The sequence below is a fragment of the Cyrtonyx montezumae genome, unplaced genomic scaffold, assembly GCF_038088225.1.
Source record: "Cyrtonyx montezumae isolate F1298 unplaced genomic scaffold, pur_monq_1.0 scaffold_8, whole genome shotgun sequence".
Classification (NCBI taxonomy): domain Eukaryota; kingdom Metazoa; phylum Chordata; class Aves; order Galliformes; family Odontophoridae; genus Cyrtonyx; species Cyrtonyx montezumae.
The window spans coordinates 116334316-116347592 of record NW_027072089.1 but is presented as its reverse complement, the minus strand read 5'-3'; the positions used below and the strand labels follow the sequence as shown (position 1 = coordinate 116347592).

Here is a 13277-nt window from a genome sequence, read left to right as displayed (position 1 = left end):
TGAATTAAAAACATACTAAAATGAGTTTAATAAAATGAAATCTCTGTTTGAAAATTAATTAGAAATTGCCTCAAAGTGACTCTGAAGTAAAACTGTTTAGATTCCTAATAGGAAGAGAAATTGAAAATATTTCCTAAAACCACTGTTCTGGTTCAAAAGTCTAGAGTTTAAATTGCTTTCAGTGCAGGTTTCTGTCTGAACTTAACACTGCCCTCTTGTGCTTCTTCCTTAAAATACATTCTCCTTTATCTCAAGATAATGAAAACCAGAAAACAGTTACAGCCTGAATTGCAGCCAACAATTTGTGGGTGGTTTTGTTTGTTTGTTTAAGTTTCAATGAAGTCAAATTAATTTGAAATCAAGTATTTCATTTATTTAAAAAGTTGCCCTTTCAATCTCTTGGCATTATATTTATAGTATGCCCTTTGTAAAATAATATTGTTCACTACTTTTCTGTCAGACAAAATTTCTTACAAATTCCTGAAATAACATTCTGCATTTTTTCTAATCTACTTTCTTTTTGGATCGTTTAAAATTTCCATATGCCTCAAGATGAGTGCAACAAAACACAAATAATGTTTGAATAAACAAACAGAAGTAACATTCGGTTTAAGATAAATTTGAGACGTGGGAGAAATCAGGCAACTCATTATTTCTGGTTTTTTTTTCAACAGATTTTGTAACATTTTGCAGGTTGCACATTAGCCCCATCGTAGTACAATGTATACTAAGAACTTTAACTTCAATAAAGGTTGGAGTGCTTTTCACTTCTATCAACACATCCTAAGTCTAACATAAGACATGAATGGACAGCTAATATAGAAAGGTTTTAATAGACAATAATTTCCTGTATATTTGGCTTTCAAAGCAGCAGCACTGACAGAAATAGTTGTAGCCTATTATTTTCAGTAATACACCAAAGACAACTGAAATACAACATTGCAAGGCACAAAACTTGTACATTTCCATTTCCATCTCTTACTTCCTCCAACTTAAAAACAAAAGTAAAATTCAAAGATTCTAAATAGAAAAATCTAGATCTTCACTAGATAAAAGCAATAGCATGAACTTCATATCAAACATATCTCCTAATATCCTTCAGTAACCTTTTTCATTTGTGTAAAATTTCATTTATCAGTGAGATAACTAAATGATATCAAACTCATATACCCCAAGATATTATGATGAGATAATCAGTGCAGTCCTGTTCCCTCCTATCAAGGTAAATGATACTTAAAAAGGTGACATTTTCAAGTGGCAAAATTGGTATTTGATATATTGTCACTGTCCACCATGCACATAAATACAAAATTAATGAGTCATGAAAGAATCATTTTAGGTGGCTGTCTGCAACACTGATTCAGGTAACACCGAATCTCTGAAACTCCTCAAAAATCAGTCCCCATAAAATATCACTTCCAATAGTCTATGAATTCTAGTCATTTTCTGTACCCCTACATCCCAAATATTATGGATGGGATAATGAGAGGTCAGCCAAGGTAATCAGAAACAACATTCCATATCTGACATGCAAAAGAATAAGCATATGTATGTTTATATATACTCATACTCTATGTATTACACAGAAACATATGCATACGCACAAATGTTTTGATGTGAAAGAAAACAGCAGATAAGTCAGGTTGCTAAGATAGCAGTAGAATCTTCAAACAAAATGACATTTATCACATTTCTTGCAGTGTACTGCATGGTTATCAGCAAAACACATGATAAATAGCTTTATTTGTACATGTAAACAAATACCTGTAAATTTCTGCAGGCATTCAGAGGTCTGTAGTGCTGAAACATTCAAAGCATGCTCTATGTGCCTCAGTCTGTTCATTTGATTATGTAGCATTTCATTAAATGAGTTCCTGGTAATAGTATTAACTGTAGACTTACCCTGGCATTGGTCCATTTCCAGCAAGACTATAAACTTGACGAGGATTTAAAAGGTACTGAAATTTTCTATAAATTCTAAAGAGGTCAAAGAGACAGAAAAAGAAAATTACAATTATATACATGGTTTTGTTGTTGTGTTTTGACGTTGTTGTTGGTGGTGGTGATGTTTTTTACTTGTTTGTTTTGTGGGTTTTGTCTTGTTTTTAAACTGCTAACCAAATAACTGAAGACGTTTACAGCTAGGTTTGAATTGCAAGATCTTATACAAAAATAAATAAAGAAAGAAATATGAATGCAACGATTAGAATTTGCACAGAATATTGTGGATATAAAATTAAGTGTTATAAACTTTTTACAATACAGATGCTGTATACACAGAAGTAAAAAAGAGGACAAAGAGGTAAAATGACACGAGAAAAGGTGAATAAGGAAAGCATTTGGAAGAGCACTTCATCTGCTATTAAAATAGTTCCATAGAAAAGGAGAGGCTTATCCCTGAAATTAACACTAGATTACAAGTAGAAATACAAATTAGTTCTGTAACCCACCAAAAACATCCCTCTAGCTTGAACAACATTCTGAGAAAACAAATCCAGTGTCAACTAGAGTTAGATTCAGTTGCTAAGAACTTACAGCTCTAGATTATACTCAAATGGGAAGAAAGTGAAAAAGATTCAAAACCATTCTTTATGTAAATTTAATTGAAGTACACCCAATTGAAAATAATCTAAATAACAGGGGGGAATTGATACAGCAAGAAAAACATTGTCCCATCCTATAAAATATCTCCCTACAGCATAGAATATTTAAAAAAAATGTAACTTCTAGGATAAATAATCTTAAATTTGTAGACAAATGTTTTCCTTCTTTCTTCAGTAAAAGACTAGAAATGTATTATCCTTCAGTGATAACAATGAGATACCAGCATGGTTTCTTATATAGAAGTATATGAGTTTAGCTCAGAAACAATGAATACATATCTGGGATCTGTGATAATAGTTTGAATTATAAATTCACGTATCTTGTTTCAATTTTATGGGTTGTGTTCCACAAGTTAATTAATAGCCTTATGTTTTTTGAAAAACATTTTTTCCTCCACATCGGAATCTCTCTCTCTTTCTTTTTATTGTCCAAGGTAAAATAGAAGGATAACAAGAGTAGAATGTATTTAAAAATGACTACATGTTTTCTAATTCAAGAAAACAATACTGTCTAGACACAACCTATGCGTGCATTGAAGGATGCACATATATGTCAATTCACTGAGCACAATTCATCAGGCTAGGTGGAAGACAAGGATGTTAGAATACTGAATACAAGCAAATTTATAATTATCTGCAAAACTGCCAAATTGGAATGTTTTCTTAATTTCTCAGTTATTTAGTATATCAGCTTCTTCATAAAGCATTATGTTCAAACACACTGAATACTACTACTACATCATGATCTACTCATCATGCCACTGATGACAGAAAAAGTCAGTGTGAAATGACTGGTTTCAATTGCCAGCACATACACTATTATCAACTGTTGTGTGATGACAACTAAATCAGATGTTCAACCATGGACTTACAACACAGTATATTTCCATTCCATATGCAGTGTCTTACTAATTTAAAAAGATCTTTTGTTTATTTATTTATTTATTTTTGTTAGCACACGTAAGTTGATTCTCTGTGATACAGGATTTAAACTGGTCAAAGAGGCAGCGAATTTAACTCCTGCAACTGACCGAGAGCTCTTCAACAGAATAGTTAGGAAGTTCTAAAGGCTCATGAGTTACGTGCCTAAAGGCTATGTGCTACAAAACATAGTAGTAGTCACAACCTAAGCTTAAAGCACTGCTGTCTGGTATCAGTGAAAGACGAAGAAAAACTGTCTATAAAAGTCTGCCTTCATAGTAAAAAGTAACTAGACCTGACAGTGTGACACATTCAAGACTGGTAAACAGTGATACAGCCTTCCAATTTTATGTGTGCAGTACCAAAAGCCCTACTGTTACTGACTTGTCTCTAGACATGTTGCTTCTGTATTAAAGGAAGGAACTGGATGTGGTTATCTTGTGACTGAAGACTTGTTCAGACAGAGCCATGAAGCAGCACAGTGGGTAATGCCAAAACACAACTTTTGGTGATGGAGTGCAATATCATGAATGAAGCTGGCTTACTAAATGGTCACTGGCCACTATGGGCTCCAGATTGTTCTGAACCCATGATAGTTTACCAAAGAGGTATATTTCTGCAGCTGTTCATAGGGTTATTCTGTATTAACAAATTTAAGTTAAAATTCAAATCCTAAGAAAAATTTATTTGTTGTCATCTTCTACCTCTGTACCTCATTAAATTATGACCAAATCTCATACAAACCCCACAGTAGTTGCATTAGCATAGCTGAGTTGGCAAAAAATTACAGCGGGAGTGGCCAAGAGTGATGGGATCATTCAAGAACAGCTTTGCTGTTGAAGAAAAAACTTCTGACCACTTGAGCTTGGGCTGAGTCAGACTGAGCTACCTTCTGAGGTAATAAGACCATTCCTTTACAGACAAAAGAAATGGACAGATACTGGTAATTTAGTAATTCAGAATTGGTAGTAAAGTTGACTATGCTGGAGAAAAAGCTGGCCATGGCAGTGCCTTATGCCAAAGAGAGCAAAGAAGCCAAGCCCTCGACCACAAAATCAAGAATAGTGATTTCTCCTGGATATAAAATATTTCAGAAAGATCACTTTAAACTGCCTCTTTTGAAACATTGTCTCAGTGCTAAATGAAATATTAGAAATCCAGGCTAATCACTGGGTAGAGGGAAGAACTACTCTGAACCAAAGTTATTGAAAAACAACAAAGGTCAAAGATAACATCAGCCTGTACTGCACAGACAGTGAACGTAGAGTCAGCAGGAAACGTCAGTGTACGGAAGCTGATCTCCAGTGCATCCAACCGCACATTTGTCAAGGAAACAATTGTTTAAACTCACCTGCTGGTCAGGGAAATAAATTGGAAAATGGGGAAGGGGAAAACAAAGTAATGAGTATGGCAAAACAACAGTATGATTTAGATGCAAGCTATCTTACCTGAGAAGCACCCTTAACAATATTATTACCCTTATTACCCTTAACAATAGCAGTGTTCAGAAATACTACATGCCATAACTAGTTGCCAGCTGTATATTCTTCCTGTTGAAATCAACTATTTTGTCAGTGAGGTACTAAGTACATCCATTTCATTCACACATTATTGAAAGCTACCATCTTAAGTTGTTAGATCTTAAACTCAGACAAACTCAGGAATGTTAGCTAAGGGGTGAAAAGGGGTGAAATGGATGTACCTTTTTTTTTTTTTTCACTTGACTAAATGAACCCAGAAATGTTCATTCAGAAATATACATTCACTGAAAACAAGCTACAATGCGATTTGTCCTGATGAAGATATCCAACTCGCTTTGTTGAACTTCTATCCATTCTCATTTTTAATTAAGACCTATCTGTGGTATGTGGAAGTTTTAAGCACATCAACTTTAATTCTAATTTGCAACTTTCTCCTTTATAAATATTAAATTACACTTCAGTTCTAATTTATCACATACAAATGTATTACACATTGTACTAAACTGCTAAAGTCTAAAATAAACTTGTTTAAATTCATTTGCATCTCAGGTGATGGGCAATAATATTCATCTATTTATAAGAATGAACAACAAGATTATTTTAATAACTAATGGCATGATTTTCAGATATAACTGAAAAAATAGAGTGCTATTTTTTCAGTTATATCTGAAAATCATGCCATTAGTTATTTAAAAAGAAACCTACACAAAAAGAGCATGATACCTATCACTATATCTTTTGCAAAACTCTGGTTTTCTGGCAGAATTCGAGTTTCAAAAAATATCAGTAATGTAATCTACATATGATTTTTGAGAAACTATTTCCGTGTTCTGAATGCTTTCTTTCCACATGTTTCCTTCTCACCACACCTCCGTTTCATCACTCAAAAACCATAACAAAAGTATTTAACTTTGGTGCCCTTAAAGCAATCCTCAGTCCTTTTCTTTGTGTTTTAGAGAATTCTTTTCTTGGGAGGGTGAGGCGGAAACAAATACACAAAAGGAAGAGTACTTTTGGGGGGAGTGCGTTTATTCAACTGGTTGTCAGATGGATGAATGCACTCTCTGTAAGTCTAAGGGCAATGATATGGGTTGGGTTACCATATGGCAAGGCATAAAATCTCATACAGGGAACTGTGGGAACACTGGAGTGTTGACAGTATCTGCAATAACCTTTCTGAGTTCAATGAAAGTCAATTAAAAACCATAACTCAATTCATCATGATCTCTCAGAGAAAATCATAAGACTGGGAAACAGTTCTCAGAAAAATCACTTCCATTTCAATGAATCAAGACAATGAAACGCTCATCTATAGCAATTAGTGTTTTTGTTTTGTTTTGTTTCCTCCCATCCCACCACAACCTCCCAGGCAGTTTTGGAAATTGTGTTTTTGTTACAACCTATCCTCTACTCCTACTGATACCTACCAAATTGCAGAATTGCTACAATCAAAAAGCCTGACTTAAGTCACCACAACTGTGCAACTTTGAATACATGAATTATGTATTCAGAGGTCCTATAATGTTACTTTTCACAACATATAACACACCCACTAAATTTAGGTGAGGGAGGGATTCCTCCTTTTTGGGTTTCTGACTGTAAAGTAGCCAAGTAAATACCAGGAAAAGTGAGAAGACAAATTCCTTTCTCAGAAGATATATAGAATGCTCCTTTTTTTAAGAATTTTGAATACTGTTTTAGACCAAAGCATGAGATTATATCACCTGCTAGTGACTGACTTTAGATATATCTACGTGATCGTGCAGTTGATCTTTCCATGTGCTTCTGCTAACACAAAAACACTGGGTGCAACTTGGTCATACTAGTTCAATTCCGTACTAATCTACACAATCTAACATTATTTTGTGTGTCATTAAAGCCAATTTAAGAGATTCTCTTTCTTCATGGTGCCTACCCACTGGTGGCTGCCCCCACTGCTATGTATTTCAGTATGTGGTGACGCTGACACTTGCACGTAACTGTGTTAATGAATTAAGTAGGATTCTTTTTGTCTGTTTGTTTGTAATTCAGATAACTTCTGTGATCAGTTTGACATCAGTAACAATTGCATCAACATAAATTAGAACATGTCAGACTGGAATTTGTGAATGGAAACTGGAGCTTTGACTGGGGGAAAATGTTTAAATCTGCTTCTATACCAGAGAATATCTAATATTACATGACATGCCTCATGTGCATTAAATTCATTCAGATGGTGAACTTGAGATCAATTATAAGCTGGGGACTGAAATCTGTGAGACAGTATTTAATTAACTTGTTTCTAGATTATGACTAAATAAATGCATCTCTCAAATCTCTCTCTCACTTCCACACTGAATCCCTGTTCTACTCCATATCCAAACTATAGAAAAGGCAAACTGAATTCTACTACCTCACTCCCTTGATGTTCCTGATTGCACACCAGGACCACTTAGTGCTACAGTGTTTGAAACAGGAATGTTTTAAGTCAGTTGACGGCCCGTAGTGTTTTCTCTGTCTGCAAAGGTAGGTATAATGAAACTTTTAGATTAACTGTCTTTGACATAAGTAGCATTGTTAGCATTGTTGATATCCATGTATACCAGTAGAGGGAACAAATAATCAGTTTCTAAATTCTGGCATCTACTTGTCTTGAGAGTTCAGTTTTGGTTAGATGTGCATCAGCTCTGAGAACTGTCCTAACAACTCTTTAGTCCCCTTCATTGGATCACTTTTTAAGAGACACTGTTTCAAAGAAGTTACAATATAAAAGTCAAAATGTAACAACACATTTGCATGCAAATCACACAAGACCATACGCAGAATATATCTTTCCTTCCTGATGTTAAATTAAATCTAGTTTTAAACTGTAGAGTTTCTAACCATATGCTGGTGTGTACCTCTTCTAAACAGGATAATGAAATGTCAAAATGTGAGGCAAAAAAAATAATAATTAAAAATACTCTAATTTTGGATGTCTTTTCATATACAAAACCTTAAAAGTAATTTTTAAACATATTACAGAAATTAGGAGAAAAAAATAAGAGTGGAAAGTCTTACCTTTCTCCTTGTTTCCCACCACTTTTAGGATTGACAAAAACTAAAAGTGGATGAGTGCCTGGAACAGGAGTGATCTAAAGGGAAGGGATAACACATTCATTAATGCTATGTTGTGTTCATTATTTATTTATTTTTCCTACAGCAGACAGAAAGCAAAAGGCTTAATGCAAACTATGTTAAGCTGTGTAACCTAACTGGTAGCAATTCTACATTTATATACAATTTTTATATAGAGATATAAACTTGTAATTTGTGGTGAAGTAATACATATTAGTACAATTAAATACATATACACACATGCATTTCATGCTAGGTGTTTGTCATACTGTAATGCCATTTTAACTTGGAATTTCATTGAATCAAATACTGTTATATATAGATTACATCTGTCAATATCATCAGAGAAGAAAATCTTAAATCTATGAAATGTATGATTGATTCTGACAAAGAAATAATTTCCTATGGAAAATAAGCTATGAAGAAACTGCATTTTTCAGTGAGGAGGAGAGGAGGAAATGACACTGTACTATTAAGATGAAATAAAGAATGATGAAATCTTAATACTGTACAGAGTTGTTTTTTTATTTTTAATAAATGACAGAAAAGTGCAATATTTGATATGATATAAATTCACACACTTTATATTAATTAGAGGAGCTGATTATTATTATGCTGCTTGTTAGATTTTTAGAAAGCTGGAAAATTTAAAGATAAGGAGAAAACATGAAAGAAAGACAAACTATGGCTTACAAACTAACTTCTTCCTTCAGTGTAATAATAATGATTTCAGATGCTATAAAACCCAAGTGTTCATTGACATTGCTCCAGACTGTGAAGAATGTAAAAGGCTTACACAAGTCTAGAATTTTTAAAAGCGTACCAAGAGTTCAAAGCAAACATCTTTAAAGTCATACAATCAACAGCTACAGAGATAATAAAGCTTAGACTCTGTTTGAAATCATGTATTTAAAGCTATTGCCCAAAATCATTAATCACAATTGCTGAAACAACAAAATCATTTCATTTGAAGATTCCACAAAATTTAATTTAGGGCAGAAACAAGGAACAAAACATGTCTTACAGGCATCCTATAAACACAGGCCCATAGTCACATAGACATCTGAAAGCACTTTTCTTTTAGAAGCATGTGGTCAGCAGTACAGTGTCAGTTCCATCCATAACTTCATAAACCATTGATCAAATTCTGATCCAACATTTAACAAACAGTAAGGAAAAGGTCCAGCAAATTCTGGAATTAAACCAAGTATAAACCCAACCCTGCATCACATTCTGTCACTGTAGACTGTTTCAGTATAGTGGTGTATGTTGAAACATATATCAAATTACTGGATATAGTGAAGTTTGTCATATATTTAATTTTTATCTACTGTTTTAATCAATTTTAGTTATTTAGCTAATTCCCATGATGTTTGTCCCTGTGAACTAAGTGTAAACCAATGGTGTTCATTGTGACAGAGATGGACTACCTACTGAAATCCCTTAGGACGCAGGTTAATTAATGAGACTCATCCTAAGGTTATACATGATCTATTACTTCCTCTAATTAGAAATAATAATCCTGATCATTATGCTGGTTAGCTAGAAAGAAGCAAGATGAATGTGCTTAACTATGATTAATTGTCTTTAAGTTGCGCAGATCTCCACTGCCACTAAGTTATCTGCTCACAGCTGTCTAAAGGAAGGAAGGATTGGCCATGAGAATAGTATTTTTCTCAATAAAAAATAAAATTTGAACACATTTAAAACAAAAATGTTTTATTTCAGAACTTAATTATATTATGTCAAGTATTTTTAAGACTATCAAAAAACAATAATCAAATAAGCAATTTGTATTCCACTCAATTCCAAAACAATGTCTTTCTATTAATTTCTTACAGCTTTTCTAAATAATGTAGATTCTTACATAATGCAATTAAAGTTTTAGACTGAATGGGTAAAGATTTTCAGGCTTTAATCTAGCAGGATATAAAGGCAACTTCTATGCACTAATTGGACAAGTGACTTAAAAGTTTTTGAGAGCAAGACTACTTGCTTCTATTTTCACTGTAGAAAGTGTTCCAAAATTATATAATCTGTTAGTGAAAAAAAAACAACAAAAACCATAACTTGTACATTCTCACAGACCTCAGTCTCTCACCATGGTATCATTGGAAGTCCACTTAGCCTTCACAATGGCCAGGCTTATAATTACTGTTACCAATGAAAAATTTATGAAGAACGCTCTGAAAGTAACGCCTCCAAATTATTTTGATGGAAACTACAACAGATGCAAAAAGCACAATAACACTATTTGACAGAGCAAACTCTCAGCTTCAAAACGCCATTTTTTAAAATAGTCAACATCATAAGCTATGCATTTTCAGCAGGGATGAACAAGAGGCTACATGCCACACTCATAAAAGTCTATGCCAGCGGGAATGACATGCTGTTTCAAAGCTGCTATGATGGCATCATTGCTAGGAAGATGTTGCTCACATCTTTTTTATCAATTTTATTCCACATTTATCAATCCAATTCGACATCTTTGCTTTATCAATTCAATTTCACATCTTTGCTTCATCCACACTTTAAGGGAATACTAGTGGAGACCTTCACCTTCTACAGCCATGCTACCAATATCTGCCCTTTGATAATATGGGCCAACATAATAAAATAGGAAGCATTACTTCCAGAGCAGCCCTTGTAATTGTTTGCACTAAGATGGATTCTCATTACTCCAAACCGATCTTATTTAACAGAGAAAAACAATGACTACACTAAGATCAGAAAATGAGACACCACTACAGAATTATCTCTAATGCTATCACTGTAATATGGTCCTTTATAAACAATAATAAATAAAAGCAATTATGAATTCCAAGTTCTGGATTCACAATGGAAAGAAATATTTTTGGCTCACAATAACAAAATTACAAAAAGTCTTATGCCATAAATATCTGAAAGAGGAATTTAATAAGTTAATAATGTTGTGTATGCAAGAGTTAGTGGTGCTAGATTACTATTCTGGACAGATCAGCCACTGTATCACAAGTTCTATATCACAAGAGTGTGAAATACAGACTAGCAGTTCAAGCAGAACTCCTGACATACCTCCTTACAATAACATTAATCAATCACACACACAGGTTTTAATCCCAAGTACAAAAATATCTGATCTTTTTTCTAGATATTGCTACTACTTAAACCACTTTGCCTTTCTCTACTCTGAATTTTGGTGTACCAAATACCCTATTTGGCAATACCCCGATAAATAGCATCGTTGGAATTTAATCTATCCATCTTTCAGTTAAAAGGTCCAAATAAGATGAAACAACACTGACAAAGTAATAGATTTATAACATAAATTTAAAAAATGTTGAATTACAAGCACTAAAATAATCAAATCCCGCTTTACTCACAGCACAAGTGCTTCAGTTACTGTTTGTCCCCCCACTTAAAGTTTCAGGAAATTCTACCCATCATATGAGAAGCAGAAGATTTGCATTGTGGGATTCCTGTACAGAAGAACTTATCTTACTGTTATTATTTTTTTTAATATTCAAGACTGTTATATTAGAAGCACTAGCACATTAGATGTATTTTGGTTTACAGATTCGTTATTCTATTGTTGTCTTCATAACTCTTAAAATTAAAATAACAATAATCACACCTGAAGACCTTGTCCATCTACGGTGATGGAATTTGCCCTTTGCATTTTATTTCGTTCTCCCAGTTTGTTCATTTGCTGTGGACAACCCTTTTCTTTCTTCACTGTTGCCTGTCTTTCCTTCAGGAAAAAAAAAAAAAGGAAAAAAAAGAAAATTGAACATTTAAACATATTATATAATTTTATGAAATAATAACTAAGATTATACCTCTATGCTTTTTGACTAGAGAATAATGTCAGATTCTGTTTTAATGAAAATGAGATCTCAGTCAAGTTACTACAGAATGACTGTCCACTTCACAAAACATCTATCTATTTGCCTGGATATTTCATAATGACCAGGCAGTAGATGGATGAAGGTGTTCAGTCACAACACAAATTAATGTGATATGAAAAGATAATCTGACATTGGCATTCTGAAACTTAAATCCAGTCATACAAAATATGTAATCATTTAACAGATCAGTTGTTTTTCAAAATCTCTAACTGCTAACAAAGGTTGGATGTCTCAAGAGTATTTCAACACTTTCAGCAAAATATACCTATTCTAAACATACCACTATCATTTGACTGTCTATCTTTAAGAGGCTGACCTTTAAAGCAGCTTTTTATAAATAAGACATTTTGTATCAGAAGGAAACCAGCTGAAGTTCTGATTCTACATTAGATCCTAAGCAGCTGTCAACAGTTGATGCTGATATACAGCACAATCAGATTGTTATTTGAAAGAGAAAATCTTTGAAGTCTGTGTGTTGTTGTCATAGTTGCAATTCTTGTCAGGTCATTTCAGAAAACTCTGAAAGCAAAAAAAAAAAAAAAAAAAAATGTCCTTGCTCTTTGCATCTCATTTATCCTATTTATAAACTGCACCCAGCATGTCCTTTTAGTTTGTCCAAAAATGCACCATAAATTAAGATGAGCAGATGTTTGTCAAATAGAATCAGTAAAACTAATCCTGACTACTCTCCAGCCAATCTCCTCACTTCACGAGAGCAAAGAGGCTTTAAACTAGTCAGGGGAAATGGCTGGCACAAAGCTGCTGTACTAGAAAAGAGCATGAAGGACACTGTTGCGCCCCCTGCAATTGCTCTCTGTAAATATTTCATTGAACATTAACCATTTACATTCCATATCAGGCCAAATCCAACTCTGGGGTACCTCTGATAAAGCCTGGAAAGAAGCAATGACAAAGGTTCCCTGGGAGGCGTAGAATAAATCCTAGCTTAACGCTATGCCTTTCTAGCATCACCATAACACAGACATTGGTCATCACAGTTTTTCTGTCATCTTTGGTTTCCATAAATATGAACACCAATTCAGCCTCAATCTAGTCTTGATGCAAGCAGTAGTCCAAGTCATTCCTGGCTGCTTTGGGTTGCTATGTGCGTTGCAGAATTGTGACAACACGCAGATGATACAAAGGTAGGAAATGTGGCTGACAAACCAGAAAGCTGCACAACCATTGAGCAAGATCAGGACAAGTGGATAGCGCGGTGGAGAGAAATCCAATGAGGTTCAGCAAGGACAAGTAGAGTCCTACATTTGGGGAGGAATAACCACAAGCAT

The 13277-nt window shown here is 34.0% G+C and overlaps 1 protein-coding gene across 5 annotated transcripts in view; it reads right to left on the bottom strand.

Annotated features, from left to right (window-relative positions):
* The window catches only part of DGKB (diacylglycerol kinase beta), a 329366-nt gene that overhangs the window by 200699 nt on the left and 115390 nt on the right, over positions 1-13277 (bottom strand). For all 5 annotated transcript variants that reach the window (XM_065753425.1, XM_065753427.1, XM_065753426.1 and 2 more), the window contains 3 exons: positions 11715-11831; positions 8045-8118; positions 1903-1977 (listed from right to left, as the gene is read on the bottom strand). In XM_065753425.1, coding sequence (XP_065609497.1) covers positions 1903-1977; positions 8045-8118; positions 11715-11831 — 266 coding nt within the window. The remainder of the gene's footprint in view (positions 1-1902; positions 1978-8044; positions 8119-11714; positions 11832-13277) is intronic.